We start from the raw sequence: 16845 nt of genomic DNA, 5'->3' as shown, positions 1-16845 counted from the left end.
TCATCTTCGATATTCTAGACGATTCATTGTTCAATTGTATTCAGGCGCTAAGTTTAACATCCACCAACAAAGCTAGACCATCAATCTTGTTCAGTTCATCTTCAAAGAGATGCTTTTTTTAGCTTATCTATTAAAATAGGTTTTTGGGTTTACATTTAAGGTTTTTAGGGTTTGGGATATTTGCTTGTTGTTTTATAAGTTAGCCCGTGACCCTCCAATGAATAAAAAACATAATCCATTGTTAAAAAGTGAAAAGGGTGTACACGGGTTGGACGCTTGTGGTACTGCAAACTGGGGAATGTAAATCACATGCAAAATTTGTATTGATTGTGTTGAATATGAATGGACTTTTTATTGACTTGGTTAGTATTAGCTACGTATGAACTATGTATTGACTATGTTTCGACTGTGTGTTTACCGCATATTCACTAGTATTGATTATGTATCATCTATGCATCGACTGTATTCCATTTTCAAAATTAGGTTGCGAAGTTTTCAAACTTTTGAATTGTTTTTGTTCATCTTTGACTTTTTTTTTTAAAACTTAGTATTAAGGTGTATTTACTGTATATTAATTGTGCATTAACTGTGTATTTACTGTATATCGATTATACATCAAATGCGCATTCAGTGTGAACTTGTAAGGAAAATTATTTTTGTTGAATGTGCATTCAGAATTGAATTTTAATAAAAAATATTTTTGATAAACTATCAAGATAACATCATTGTGTATTTATTGCATATCAATCGCGGATTAACTGCTTATTATTCTGTGATGTCTGTAGATGTATGTTTGGCTTATTAATTATTATTTCTATGTATCAAGTTTTAGAATTATCTAGGACTCATTCATCGAGATAATGAACAACGATGTTGAGGACATCTTAAAGAGATTAAACATCTGTCAATTTTTGAAGTTCCCACCATTCCAGCAAAATGTTTCATTGATGTATGAGCTATTGAAATTATGAGATATTCCTCAACAATACTTGATGACCAAGGGTCATGAGATAAAATTCACCTCAGACGAAATGTCTCTACTTACATGATTGTCAAACAGAGATGCCGAGATCTACTGGTAGAGCAAGCCACTTACAGGATACAAATCAATAGATATTAAGAGTAAGATGATAGAAATCAATAGATCAACTGATCCATCAATTATGTTGAAAGATATTTATCATATTTTGTTGTCAAATTTATTTTCCCCCCTTAACAACTAAAAAAAAAAGCTCCTTACTATTACAAATAATATAGATGACTTTTCATTTATTAATTGGACCGGGACCATAAGGGATTTCTTAATTTATGAGTTTAATAAAATTTCTAGAAAGTTTGCTATGCAAAAGTCACTGGGTTATATAAATTGTTGTATACATATGCTAATTGTGAGTGATAAGAGCAAGTAAATAGTATTCTAATTATTAATTTATTTTACTAACTCATTAGCTAATATTATTATTGATCTTATGCATATTTGATTATTGGAATACTTTTCAATTAATGTCACCATGTACTCTAACTTAAGACTCTGTTTTCTTCGATGGGGGCAATGTAGATATATTTTATTCTGTCAAAAGGCCTCCAATTTATTTGATACACTAAAGTAAAGGCATGTATACATGTAAATTTGTCATGAAACATGTTTTAATTAATACCCCTATGATTGGAGATTTGCTAACAATGGAATAATTTCTATGTAAATTTTTTATGTCCTCCACGGAGTAACTCATGAGGAAGCAGATAACCTACTAGTTGACTGCACTACCATCCATAACTTTCAAACACCAAACCCTCCTCATTCTCCTCAACAAATCTCCTCTCCAATAACTAAAAAATCCAAAAAAGGCTCATTACTGTTACAAATAATATAGATGAGTTTTCATTTACTAATTGGACTGGGACCATAAGGGATTTCTTAGTTTATGAGTTTAATAAAATTTCTAGGAAGTTTGCTATGCAAAAGTCACTGGGTTATATAAATGATTGTATACATGCTACTTGTGAGTGATAAGAGCATGTAAATATAGGCTGATTCTATTGAAGATAGGTTGGTCTTGAGCAACTAGAAGTAAATGTTGATTCTATTGAATACAAGTTCATCCACCATATTGCTCAATCCTTTTTCTTCCTCATCATTATCATCCAGAATCAGCATTAGACCCTTCTAGTAGGGAGTCTGAAGCAAAATGTTTGAAAATTTTATGATTCCTCACCCAATCCGACGCATAAGAAAGTTCTTCATGCCATTGTAAGTGAGAGCAGCTTGCCATAGTGTTTTTTTTTTTTTTGGTGTGACCAGTCAACTAATATATGTTTGTTATAGTATTTAGATAAAAAAACCTATAGAATTTTCCCTTTAGGTTTGAGAGAGACTTTTCTATCACACAATAAGCACAATAAATTTGATCTTGAGCAACCTTTTGCTTCCTCATCCTTATCATCCAGAATCAGCATTAGATAGTAGGGAGGCTGAAGCAAAATGTTTGAAAATTTTATGATTCCTCACCCAATCCGACGCATAAGAAAGTCCTTCAAGCCATTATAAGTGAGAGCAGCTTGCCATAGTGTTAATTTTTTTTTGTGACCAGTCAACTAATATATGTTTGTTATAGTATTTAGATAAAAAAAACCTATAGAATTTTCCCTTCAGGTTTGAGAGAGACTTTTCTATCACACAATAAGCACAATGCATTCCTCTACTTCAACCATCCAACTTGAATTCTACTAATAATATCCCCACATATATCACCATCACTCTAAACAATATACCCAAGATATCTAAATTGAGTGCTCTTATTAATGACATGATCCCCCAAAGTCACAATCCCTCCACTAGATCTATTATTACTAAAATTACACTCTATATATTCAGTTTTAGATCTACTCAAACGAAAGCCTTTTAGACTATAAGGTTGACCTCCATAATTCATAATTCAAGTTTACCTTCAACCCCTTCTCTAGTCTTATCAACAAGAAGAATATCACAAGCGAAAAACATACACTAGGGTGCAACCTCTTGCAAATGTCCACAGAGAACATTCATGACTAAAGCAAAAAGATATGGGCTTATGGTTGATCCATGATGCAATCCAACTGAAATAAGAAAACACTTAGTCAATCCACCTTGTGTCTGAACAGAAGTAACAGTTCCTGCATACATATCCTTAATGACTTAATATAAACATTATTAACCCCTTTCTTTTCTAGAACTCTCCATATCACTTATCTTAGAACTTTATCATATACTTTATATAAATCAATAAATATCATATGTATATCCTCCTAATTCTCTCTATACTTCTCCATCAAACCACTTAATAAATGTATAACTTCCATAGTAGACCTACCAGGCATGAATCCAAATTGATTTTGAGAAATGCTAGTATCACGCCGCAAACTATACTCCATAACTCTCTCCCATAGTTTTAAAGTATGACACATTAACTTAATTACTCTATGATTCACACAATCTTGTGCATCATCTTTATTCTTAAAAATATGAATCAACACCCTCATTCTCCACTCATTTGGCATCTTTTTAGTCTTCAAAATAATATTAAAAAGTTTAGTAAGATAAAAAATTCTTTCATCTCCTAAGCATTTCCATATTTCTATTGGAATATCATCCGGTCCAACAACTTTTTCACTCTTCATTTTCTTTAAAGTCTCTTTAACTTCGGTTTTACTAATACGTTGATAAAAACAAAAATTTTTATTTTCATTTAGGGTGCTAAGGTTACTAAAGTTAATTGCTTTCTCATAATCTTCATTTGAAAAGTTTAGCAGAATATACCATCCACATTTGTTGAATATCATCTTCTAATAAAAATACTTTTTAATCTTCATCCTTGATACACTTCACTTGAATTAAATTCTTACTACTTTTTGTTTGACTAACATACATATGTATTTCGCCCTCCTTAGTTTCTAATATATTATATAAATTATTAAAAGCTAAAATCTTTGCATTGCTAATTGTTTTCTTAGACTTCCTACGAGCATCTTTATTATCTTTCCCAATTGTCAAAGTTTTTATAGCTAAACTAATTTTTATAACTTTTCTTATTTTTTATCTTTTACTACAGATTTTGATTCCACCTCTAACTATTTTTACTATTAGTAGCTTTCCTTTTGATACTCCAAGCACATATTTTGTAACATTCTTAATAATACTAACTACTTTTCCCACATAACATTAACATCCTCATGCACAGATAAAATCTTAAAATTTAGATTCTTACTCTTAAAATATTTTTATTAATATTTTTTAAATGCCCCAATCTAATCCTAAAATAATGATTTATTTTATTTTTAATATTATGCCCCTTCACCTTAAAGTCCAAAACTAATAAGCGATATTAGGTACATAAACTTTCACTTAGAATAACTTTACAATTTTTGCAATCTAAACAATACATTTTTCTTATAAGAAATTAATCAATTTGTGTTTTACTACATCCATTCTTATAAGTGATGAGATGTTCATATCTGTTTTTAAATAAAGTATTAGCAATTACAAAATCATAAGCTAAAAAAAATCTAAATATAATCTTATCATATTCATTAGTCACTCCAAAGCCATAACCACAATGAATGATTTTAAAATCATCTATATCTCTACTAATATGTCCATTTGAATCTTATCCAATAAAAACCCTTTCTTCGATATGTATCTTTTGAATTAATTTTTCTATGTCATTCTAAAATTTTAATTTTGAACACATATCCAAACGTATTTGAAAAGCATAAGCGCTTATAATATTAATAAGCTTAACATCAATAATAATCTTTAAAGCTATAATTCTATTTCAAATTATATTAAATTATATTAATTTTTACAATATTATCTTTCAAACTCTTATCAGTAATCACACCTATACCATTTCTAGTACAACGTCAACCAAAATACCATAATTTAAATCATAACTATTAATCTCCTTAGCTTTCTCTCCAACCCATTTAGTTTCCTGAATGCAAATAATATTAATCTTCATATATATCATAATATCTATTAATTCCATTGATTTGCATATAAGCGAACATATATTCCAAATTTCTATCCTAATTTTATGATCATGGACTAGTTTTTTTGCACACATCCATCCATGATGTGATAACCTTTGCCAATTTAATACTGCATCCGAGCACCGATGCATCGGCCCGCCCTTGCTCACTTGTCGATGTATTTAGGCTATACAAGCAATCGCTTCAAGGGAATGCCCTAGCATTAATACAATATATTAAATGATTCATATCATAATTATTTGATAATTTTTACGTTGGTTGTTGACTACCTAATGCAACCATCTACTTTTCTCATCTAGGATTTAAAACCTGACAACGACAGTGTTATATTTACATAATGCCTTCAATGCAATATATATAATATAAATATACGACATCAATACTTGTATGACAACTCAAAGTTAATACTTGAAATAGATGCTCTGCATAAAATATTCAAACACTCCAATGATGATCACATTTAAAATAAATTTCAATCGGAGGGAACCATATAAATCAAAATGCCCCAAAATCTCATGGCAATTTACTTTGGGCTTAAATCTCAACAACCTACAAAATCTCAAAATTCACTAAATATAAAAATATTTCAAGTGAAATATATCACTTAAAACTTTAAAAATAAATTCATCCACCATTAATAACCATTTTTTACGGTGACAAAATTGAGAATACTCTCAGCTCACAAACAACAAATGACTTGCTGAGCATGATGCTACGACCAAATTGCGCATGTAAGTAGTTATGATAAAGGTCTTCTACCAAAATAATTCTGTTATAAAATGACACCATTAAATTAAAATTATGACTAGAGCCCGTAAGTTCTCAAATGAATAAGAACCATTGAGTAATAAATCACATTGTGCACTAGCAAAAAACATTCTATTAAGTATTGTTAACTTAAATTTGTGTGCCCTTAGATAACATTCACCCTATGTCTACAAAAGACAAAATCCCTTAGATAATGCAACATATCACTACCGATAAAAATCCTTCGATCAAGTTAGGTCAATTATCTTGCATAATTAAATAAGCTAGGGACCATGACAACCTAAGATGATAAAATCATAGGATCTTAATTGGGTTAATAATCATTATCCTCCCACCATCCACTTTAAATATAAGATGAAAATTTTCAATCCTAAACAATCAATATGATGCTACTATAGGCCAAATAATTAGTTTCTATCTAAATACCAGCTTTAATAAAAAATTCTCTTATTATTAGAAGGGATAATTAATCATAAGAACTTATTATTATTAAAAATTTAAAACCATAACACAAAATCCTTGCAAAATAATATTTGAAATATCTAAATAGTGTATTATCGTCAATATAATTTAGCTTCTAAAAATTTAACCCAAAACATCCTAAATTCTCTAAATGGAGGCTGGGGCATGAATTTCCAGAGCCCATAATAATCACTATTCATTGAAAATTGTGTTCATGAATCATTATCACTGATAAATAGTTGCGATAAAAAAACTTACACCAAATGATGATAAAACGTTCCTTGCAATAGGTTTTATATTTTATATAAGACTCCAAAAATTGAAGCTGAGTTTATGCGCTTCCATATATGGGTGTAAAAAGTTTTCATGGTACAGCAGATTCAGGCTGAGTCTCTAGAACCATACCCATTGGCTGGCTTTCAGGAAACTCTGACTGCGAAGCAGTAATCTTCGACTTCTTGTAGCTGATCGAGCTCTTGAGAATAAAACTAAGAGGCGTTTTCCGTGCAGAATCATCAGATCTGACCAAATAGCAAACAAAATCAAAACAATAGCTTGTGAAGCAATACCCTAACAAGGGAGAAAACAAAACTTAAAGAACAGACCTGCTATGATTTTTCGTCCTACCATCAGTTTTTTTGCTAATTTCACCACGTTCATCTGACTCAGCACCTTGAAAAAGAATGCAGAAAGAATTCTAGGTAAAGGTTATATCATCTTAAAACAGTAATAACAAGGATAAATTAAATTGGAAAATTTTCTTTCATCAGAATCACTAGACTAACATTAACAACACATTTTTTTCTCATCAAAGAAAAATTCAGCAAAATTAAAAAAGATAAAAAAATACATCATACCAAAGAAGTTTATGACCAACGGAAGTTTCAATGCACTGGCCTTTGTCTGCACTTCCTCAAGGTGACTCTCCGGGTCTACAGATACGGATAAATCATCTAAAGCAGTCTTTATGGAAGCCTTCTTTTTGCAAGTGTCATTTTCACTCTCAGAGCTTGTAACCGAAGCATCGCTAAGTATGCTACTTGGGTTTTTTCTAACAACTCTATATCGCCCTTTCTGATAAGGCGTGTCCTGTGTGCTCTCACTTGATGCTACCTCAGTGGCCATCACATCACTCTGAGAAACATCAGCATTATTAGAGCCAACAGCATCACCTAAAGGGTTACTTGTGGTTGAAGAATTGAGGAACTTGTACCGAACATCATCTTTGGAAACCATATTGTCAATGTCATGATCGGGTACAAGTGATTGAGTCTTCCCCTTCCCATCTGCTACGATCTTCTTCCTTTGTTTATCCCCAATAGCCCCTGATTTTGATAGCTGAACATTCGATTCAGGCTCAAAATTATGAAGCTTCTTATCAAGCTTGGGCTTGTCGTGAGTTTCATGGAGAGACGAGTCAGATTCAATTTTACCAAAAGACGAGTTCTGTTTACCTGATTGCTTTGTGTTTTTAGCTTTACGTACAATTCCAGTCTTAGAATCCTTAGTTCCAGTACCATGTACAACATCGACCGTCTCATGATTAATATCATTTTCTAGAGGCTCACCAATAGCTAAATGCTGTTTATTCGAAGAAGGCTGAACTAAGTTGGTGGGAGAATCCTGATTGGGCTGTTTTATATCAGTTTTCTCGTTAGTACTGTTTTTCTTTCTAGATTCAGATTTTCCAGATGGAGGATCTGCTGCGTGAACAGCTGGATCATGCTTGCCTTCCCTGGGACCAAGGTAATCATCAGGTTTTATGGTAGAATCGTCTGGTCTGCAAAACCGTGCAGGCTCACTCATTTCTGAAGAAACTTGAGATTTTAATGATTCCTTTTTGGACTTCTTCCTGTCACACTTAGATTTAGTTGGAGCTGCCAAGGGTTCATGTTGGGTAACATGACCTTTAAATATGATTTCGGCATTGGATTGCTCAGTGAAATCTTGGAGCTTGCAACTTGGAGATTCGAAGGGATTTACTTGAGGTAGTTCAACCAGCTTTGATGAATTTTCAACAGACAGAGGGGCATTCACCCTCGCATCCATGCAATGCAGATTTATTTTTTGATTGGACTTGTTCGAAAGTTTAGATGGATCAGATCCTCTTTCGTCATTGGATTCAGGTACCAAGCCATTAAATTTCAGTAACAAAACATCACTATTTTCTTGAGATCTGAGTTTAGATGGCTCACACTTGGACTTTTTCCTGCTTCGGCTTGGCTTAGCTTGAACTTCAGAAGATGTCTGTGAAGGAACACTGATCTCTGCAGCTTGTTTAACAAATGCATCGCATGCTTCGCTTAAATTATTAGGAATGCAAATTGGAGGATTACCTGAATTCATGTCAGAGACTTCCTCTTGGTTAGGAATTTTCTTGAAGGATGACAATATTTTAATTATAGCATCTATACTATGATCTCCATCAGCTTTCTGATCAGCTTGTTTGATAAATTTTGCAGCATTGGATTCATTCTGAGCATCATTTAAGGAAACCTGAGCATTATCAGAATTGAATTGATCTTTACGTCCATTTAACTCTGCAGACTCACAAACCCTAGATAATTCAGCTTTTGATTTTTTGGTGGTGCGTTGTGACTTGCTTAAACCTTTATAATCAACTTTTGCAAAAACACATTCCTTATTGGCTCCTTTCAGACTGGAAACTGCATTAGTGGCTTGCTCATGGGAAGGGAACTTTTCAGCAGATGCAGAAATTCCTATATTTGCATTTACATATCCAGCTTCTCCCAAATTCAAATCTGTTATACACTTTGTAGCATAGAACTCCCTGCTTTCCTGATCATTTGCTTCTTTAGGTTCTAAAATTTTGCTTGATTGACTCTGGTACTTATCTGTGCTGCAGTACAACTTAGTTGTAGATTCAGATGCTAAAGGTGAAGAAACTCTAGCCTCTGCAGTTTCTTCAAGATTTACATCAACATTAGTACCTTGAACTGAATTCAAATGCTTTTTGCTTTGATCTTCAGGATTGACTTGAAGAATATGTTCTTCAATAGGTTCTTCATTTATTTTCAAATAACGCCTGCTCTCTTTCTGATTGGAAACTTCCAAAAAACTTGCAGTATCATGTGATGTGCTCATATCTTTTTCATCATTTGCCAATGACTCCTCTATACTTGGTTCAGGAGGGTATTTTCCTGAGAAGATATGAGCACTGGTTTCTTTCCGTGAATTGTGTGAATCTGATCTTTGTTGAGGTGATCTAACAACTACACTTCCATATGGCATAACAATAGGAGCCTCTTCATGAGATTTGGACGACTTTCTTTTTCTTTTCTTAGTGTGCTTCTCAAGTTGGGGATTTTGAAGAGATATGGTATTCTCATAGGGTGATTTAATTGGAAATTCGGAAACTTCTTGAGAAGAAACTTTGGCCTCTGCAGGTTCTTTAGAACTGAAAGCATTGGTATATTGACTTGAATTCATATGCTTTTGGCTTCGATTTTCAGGATTGATTTGAAGAATCTGTTCTTCGATAGGTTCTTTAATTACTTCCATAGAATGCCCGGTTTCTTTCTGATTGGCAACTTCCAGAAAGCTTGCAGTATCATGTGTTGTGCTCGTATCTCCTTCATCATTTGGCAATAATTTTTCGATGTTTGGTTCAATGGGACATTTTTCTGAGAAGATAGAAGCATTGCCCTCTTTTCCCGAATTTTGTGGATCTGTTATTACTTGAGGTGATCTAACAACAGCAGTTTCAGATGGCATAACAAGGCAAGCCACTTCATGAGATTTGGACGACTTGCTTTTCCGTTTCTTCGTATGCTTCTCAAGTGGGGTATTTTGAAGAGATATGACATTCTCATGAGGTAATTTACTTGGTAATCCTTCTGAATAATCAGCAAGAACTTCCTTTTTTCCATCACAATTAATTTTTGGTGAAGCATTCGTTGTTTTATTAGACTCATCAATGTCTTCACTTCTATTGAATTTGTTCTGTCTTCTACAGACTTCAAGGTGTTCTTCATGCAAGCCATCCTTTAGCTTCTTACCACTTTTCTTCTCTACAACAACAGCAGTTTCAGATGGCATAGCAAGGCAAGCCACTTCATGAGATTTGGACGACTTGCTTTTCCTTTTCTTAGTATGCTTCTCAAGTGGGGTATTTTGAAGAGATATGGCATTCTCATGAGGTAATTTACTTGGTAATCCTTCAGAATAATTAGCAAGAATTTCCTTTTTTCGATCACAATTAAATTTTGGTGAAGCATTCGTTGTTTTATTAGACTCATCAATATCTTCACTTCTATCGAATTTGTTCTGTCTTCTACAGACTTCAAGGTGTTCTTCATGTAAACCACCCTTTAGCTTCTTACTACTTTTCTTCTCTACAAAATAATGCTGTGATTGGCTTTCAAGTAATTTATCCTGTTGTGATGTCTTGCTCGTTTTTGAGAATATTGTTTTATGTGTGCAAGTAGCAGAAGGCATGGCATCACTAGCTTCAGTGCCAAGATTCTTGCAATCATCTTTTCTTCTATCACCCTTCTCTTGATCAATCAACATAGTTGGCCTACGACCATGGTCTATGATTGGATTAAGACTTTTTTGTCCATCAGGGTCAATATTTTTAGGTGATAATCCACAAAAAACAATCTCTTGATGCTTGTCCACACTACAAACAGGAACTGCATTATCATGGTGCTTCATTTGTTCATTTGTGACTTCGTTGGGAAGTATCTTTTGATTCTTGACAGTGCAGATAGAGACAATATCAATGCAGACAAACCAGCTCCCCTGAACTCCATCAAAAGCATTCAAGACATACATTGAATCTGTTAAGTTATAGAAGAAACCACGGCGCCTCACCTGTTAGCACTAGTAATTGTCAGTATCACAAGCCATCAATTACAGTGTGATTTCTTTTTCTATGTGCTTCTTGAAAACTCAATCATAAATTAAATGATGTAAAACAAAACTAGGAAACGTAGCTTGCTAAATAAAATTTCCTACGGAGAGGCAAATCATGAGGTAGAGCAATAATGGAGAGTTCTGCAAAATATTTCTCAATTACTGTTGCAAAAGATAAATCCTACTTCAATGAATTTAATAACATAAAGGAAAAAAAAATCATTTTGATAAAAAGATTACTTCAAACAAACACATATAAAAGTTAACAAGAGATTCAGAATGGCATTGTTATCAGCAATTAAAAATAAGTCCATGCATCCAATTGATGCTTAGAAAGATAAATTTATGTGTAGACAATAAAAGGAAAGAAATAAAAGTTGTCCACATACATATTTTGGAGAGCATATAAGCAATACCCAGCAACTAATTTATCATATATGCAATGTCCTTATTTTCAATGGAGAGATGAAATATTGAACTAAGAGAAGAATGTCATGCCTTTATTGCCTGAATGCTGATTTCTCCGATACCCTGGAAGCAAAGAGCGTGTTCGGCAGCTATTTTTGCTGCACGAAAGAAATAAAATAAAAATAAAAGTCAAGATGTTTGTAAAAAAAAAAAAAACAACCGAAACAGCAGAGATTGAAAATGGCAATTACAATGGGGAATTAAGAGGATAGAACAATATAAACCTTTGACTTCGCTGATGGTGTCGTAGAGAGAGACAACCAAAGCAAGATGCGTGTCGACATTACTGTCGACGAAGATCGTATGGAGATTATCAGTAGGAAACGGCAAGATCTCGCTCGCCATCGCTGCTACTGAATATCGATGATGGCTCGGAGCCGACAGAGGAAGAAAATAAGGAGGGATAGAGAAATCGGAACAAAGGGGAGAGGGTTTAGTCGAGGGTTTGCAGCACGGATAGGCGTAGGCTCTGTACTTTGTAGGGCTGTGAATCGGTCGGGTCTAAACCTTAATCTATGAACCGGACTCGGACGGTCTAATTTTGATTTTTTTTTACTGTTTTTTAAAATAATTTTTTGATATGATTTTTTAAAAAATTAGTGAAAAATAATAATTAAAAGTTAAATCTTAAATTTTATTTGGGATAATTTTCTAATTGTTTTGTTAAGTTGATAAGTCGCTATAGACAAAATAATCATTTAGAAAGTTATTACAAAAAGCACATTTTATTAACAAAATATTTTTAAAAGTAATGAAAATTAGTAACAAATAAAAATTATAATCGCAATCTGAAAAACAAAATAGTTAACCAACCGATTCAATTGTTCCCTCTTAATTATACTTTCTCTTATATTAAATAATCAATAATGTTATACTCTCTAAATAAATGTATGTCATTTATTGAGTACATTGGCCTTACCGAGAGGAATGAGGCTCAAAGATTGGCATGTGTGTGGGTAAATTATTGCATCCGGTCATCGGACATGGAGATAGGTCTGGATATTAATAAAATATTATTTTAAATTAAGCGCTTCAAAAGCGCAGGTAAAGTGCAGGTAAAGAGCAGATAAAGCGTAGGTAAAACGCAGGTCAAAGCGCAGGTGACGTGGTCAAAGCGCAGGTGACGTGGCATATTTTTATTGGATGTCCGAACCTATTTTGCGCGTCCAATGACCGGATGCAATAATTTGCCTGTTATTGGATGCCCGAATCTATTCTACGCGTCCGGTGACCGGATGTAATAATTTGCCCAATGAAGTAGGTTAGATAGGTGCTCTTCCTGGAACAAGTGTGACAATTATTGACACACTTTCTACGTACCCAATTATAGAAAAAAAAATACAAATTAACAGGTATCATATCTAACAAATATGTCCTGAAAAATAAATTTTAACTTTAAAAATATATTATTTGAATAACTTAAGGCATTTATTCTTTTCAATTTTAAAATATATTGCTTAAATAAATTAATAGCTACTCAAAATTAATTTTATTATTCTTATTATGTGGCCATAATTTTATATTTACCTGTGTGTGATTTGTGCTTTGAAAGAAAGGAAAAAAAAAAAAAAAAACCAGATCGAATGCACAGATCACTCTACATGCCATAGGCCACCACTCTCCATCTCGATTGAATTTCTGGAACTGATCACCAAGCTGATGTGGGAAATCATTCTAAATGTATCCTAAGCATAGTATTGCTGCTTTCTTGCTTGCGCATGCTTTAGGGTTGACTTGGAGCACTAGTAGAGAGCTCTAGATGGTGAGCTTCTTCTCTCCATGTTGTGGTGATATTCATGTTAGCTATGTATGAGAACTAATCTAGTGGGGTTGATCAAGGAACCTACCTACTCTTTTGTTTCTTGCACCTTCATCTTCCATTGTTGATGCGTAATAGATCGATCGATGTGTGGATATATTAGGGATGTCAAAATTTTGTTTTGATTCGGGTTCGGGTCGAGAAACAAAACAAAGTGTTAAGGATTTATCTTTTGTAAATTGGAGAGGAAAATTTTTTGGTAGTTGTTCAATATGCTTTATGCCAGAACCTACATTACATAAGGAATTTCTTATAGGTCACCATTGAACCAGTTTAAGAAAGCTAAGCCTGCTGCTTATTCTTCTTAACACTTTCTAGATTAGGCACAAGCTTGCTCCACATCCATCCTATCCTACACTGAACCAGTTTCCCAAGTCTGTTAGATTGATGCAGCTTGAAGCCATGATGATACTAGGACACCAAGAGAAACATCAAATCAGATAACTTTGCCTAATCTGATTTATACAGCTATATTCATATATATGCATTGGCCTAATTATGATTTTATTAAAATTATCACTAAGCCTATATGACATTATTTTATCACACAAAAGTCTTGAGAGATTTTCATTGTAATAATCTAATATATTCTTATTTTTATCTTCATTTTTTGTATATTAGGTCCAAAATAGAACTTATCATACCTAAGTTTCATTTTATTTTCTAATAATATTGAATGATATTTATTATCCTATCACTAAAAGTATACATTATATATAATTTATTTTGCTAATTCTAACGCCTTTATATTCTAAATATTTATTTCATTAACTTTCAAAAAAAATTAATTATAAAAATTTTAATATTTCATCATATAGTGGAGATAAATGGATTGTGGATTGTCAAACTATTATCTGATCATGTTGCTAGGTTTTATAATATGTTTCGTATGTCTCGAACAAATTTTATGAATATTTTACATGACTTAGAAACTGCTAATGGTTTGCACGATTCGTCAAGGACTACAGGGATAGAAGTATTGGCAATCACCTTGTATATATTATCACATAACAAATCGATAAGATCGGCGTCTAAACGATTTCAATATTCAACTGAAGAAATTAGTCGCTATATGTCTATTGGATTGAAAGCATTAGTAAGTTTATCAAGTGAAATAATCAAGCCAAAAAATTCAATGTTTCAAAATACACAAAGAGAGATATAATATGATAGTCGTTACATGCCATATTTCAAGATAAGTATGTTGACCCATATGGAATGATGCTTATATAGTTGTATAATATCTAAGCAGGACTTCCTAATCAAGATTGCATTGGAGTTATTGATGGAACGCATGCAGATGCGTGCGTTTAAAATACTGAGAAGACAGCGTATACAAGATGATGTGGTTCACCGGTACAAAATGTAATGGCCTTATATATGTTTCACCTTCATAATGGCTGCCTAGGAGGGTAGTGCACATGATAGCCACTTCTTCAAATTCGTTTTATGTAATTATAAACATAAATTTCCTTTGCAACATGGAGTTTAGTTTTTTATATTAAAAAGTTTCATACTGTTTAATATCTTTACGAAAAAATGATGCATAGTTCCAAACAGGTAAATATCATCTTGTGCACGCTGGATATCTAATGCAACGTGAGTTTTTGAAGCCATTTTCAAATATACGATATCATATTCCTGATTTTGAAAGAGGTAGTCAATTTGTACGTGAGAGGTATGAAATATTTATTAAGTGACATTATTCATTATGTGGTTTCATTGAAAGATCTTTTAGTGTGTGAAAGAAGAAATGTGTTATATTGAATGATATGCCAATTTATTTGTTTGAGAAGAAAGTGAACATAGTACTGGCTACGATGACATTACACAACCATATACGTCGCATCTTACTTGTGATAATCCATAATTTAATATTTGTGATATTGATTAAACATGTTTACCTCAAGAAGCATGTGAGTTTTGAATTGAGCAATCATTGATCGATAATGATGAAGCTGAACCAAATATTGAGTTGAGAGATGACGAGGATGCTGAAGAGAGGATCCATTTACGAGAGGAAATCACAAATGCAATGATGAATGAGATGATTTAGGAGTCATTTTTTTGATCAAATTTTGCGTGAGTCGTTGGTTGATTGTTAAGTAGATAGCATAAATTTATTATTAGTATTTTTAAAAAAAAAATTTAGAGCAGTGTAAGATTTGAAGATATTTATTTGGTATTTATGAGTTTTGATGTGGAAGAATTTGTTAAATCGTTGGCTGCTCATATGGCGGGTCTTTATTTAATTGTGCGACTGTAATTAGTATTTGATTAAAAATTTGACCTTTGCTTTCTTCATTCACTCTGTTCAAATAAAAATATCAAAGAGTTGGTTTTCTTTTATAATTTTTTTTCTCGTGTCTTACTGAGTTTTATCTATTTGCTCAAATGATGAAGAGGAACATTTGAACCAATTAGTGATTGCTCTTCTGGAAATTGGTTTAAGTGTAGAATTTACATAAGCATCTGTTGAAATAAATTAAACATATATACTTCCAGATGATTTTGGATATATTGTATATATGCTTGATATGATGTTATTTGTCATTTAAAAATGATAAAATTATTTGAGCTTCTTCATTATATTGTGAAGCAATTTTTTATATTATTTTGTCAAGTTGAAGGTACCTTTCATAGTACTTTGTCAATTGAAATGCAAGGAAGAACTTGACATTTTCTTCTAATTATAATAATACTTTCTTCATTTAAAAAATCAGTTATCGCTAAATAGCAAGAAGGTTAAGATAAAATTTTATTAGATAAGATTTAATTTAATGGTTAATGTGTTATCATTTAAAAACAAAAGATATATACATAATTATTTTTTATATCAATATATATAAGAGTATGAAAGTAATTTTTTCACATACGGTTGCAGCGCAGTAGCTCGACAATTATACTTCACAAACAAAATATACTGATTTCTATACAGCAACTTCGTAAAGCTATTTTCTATACTACAACTTTATAACCTGCTTTACCGACTGCTGCAGCCGTGCCAAATACACCCTTAATTTTGGGTCATAAGCATTCCATGTTCAAAATAAATTTAATTACTAGGAATGCTTAAATTAATAAACACTTTTGAAGTTAATGTATAAGGTTGGCATTTTATATATTTAGTAATTGCTTAATTTGCGGTTAACATATAGCACAAGTTAAAAGAGGCTTAAGGGTAAAATGCAACTACTTTTGAAACGGGTCAGCTTCAAGTCATTCTTGGGTTTTCGGTACCAGGGTTTTTGAAAACGGGTTAGTTTGTTAAACTCGAACCCGACCCGTTTGAAAAACAAGTTGATTTTGACCTAGAATTTTCGGGTCAGGTTCGGGTTGGATTTTCAGGTCGTGTCAAATATTGATACCCCTATTGAAAAGAGTTATAATATGGAAAAGTTTTTGCTTTTTTTGTTTTGCGG

The 16845-nt window shown here is 32.5% G+C and overlaps 1 protein-coding gene across 1 annotated transcript; it reads right to left on the bottom strand.

Annotated features, from left to right (window-relative positions):
• Positions 1–6424: 6424 nt before the first annotated feature.
• Positions 6425–12077, bottom strand: LOC110100805. The gene is made up of 5 exons (XM_020828477.2): positions 11829–12077; positions 11635–11702; positions 7116–11094; positions 6864–6930; positions 6425–6779 (listed from the first exon to the last, which is right to left on the bottom strand). The coding sequence occupies exons 1-5, from the start codon at positions 11947–11949 to the stop codon at positions 6623–6625; spliced, it is 4392 nt and encodes a 1463-aa protein (XP_020684136.2). The 5' UTR covers positions 11950–12077; the 3' UTR covers positions 6425–6622.
• Between the last annotated feature and the right edge of the window lie 4768 nt (positions 12078–16845).

This window comes from Dendrobium catenatum, unplaced genomic scaffold (genome assembly GCF_001605985.2).
Source record: "Dendrobium catenatum unplaced genomic scaffold, ASM160598v2 fragScaff_scaffold_716, whole genome shotgun sequence".
Lineage (NCBI taxonomy): Eukaryota > Viridiplantae > Streptophyta > Magnoliopsida > Asparagales > Orchidaceae > Dendrobium > Dendrobium catenatum.
Note: the sequence above shows the minus strand (reverse complement) of the source record. Positions and strands in the feature narration are given on the sequence as shown.

Coding starts and splice junctions, on each gene's coding strand:
- LOC110100805 (XM_020828477.2), bottom strand. CDS start 11,949: ATGGCGAGCGAGATCTTGCCGTTTCCTACTGATAATCTCCATACGATC. Junction 11,703..11,828: donor CACCATCAGCGAAGTCAAAG/GTTTATATTGTT, acceptor TCTTTCGTGCAG/CAAAAATAGCTGCCGAACAC. Junction 6,780..6,863: donor AGGACGAAAAATCATAGCAG/GTCTGTTCTTTA, acceptor CTATTTGGTCAG/ATCTGATGATTCTGCACGGA.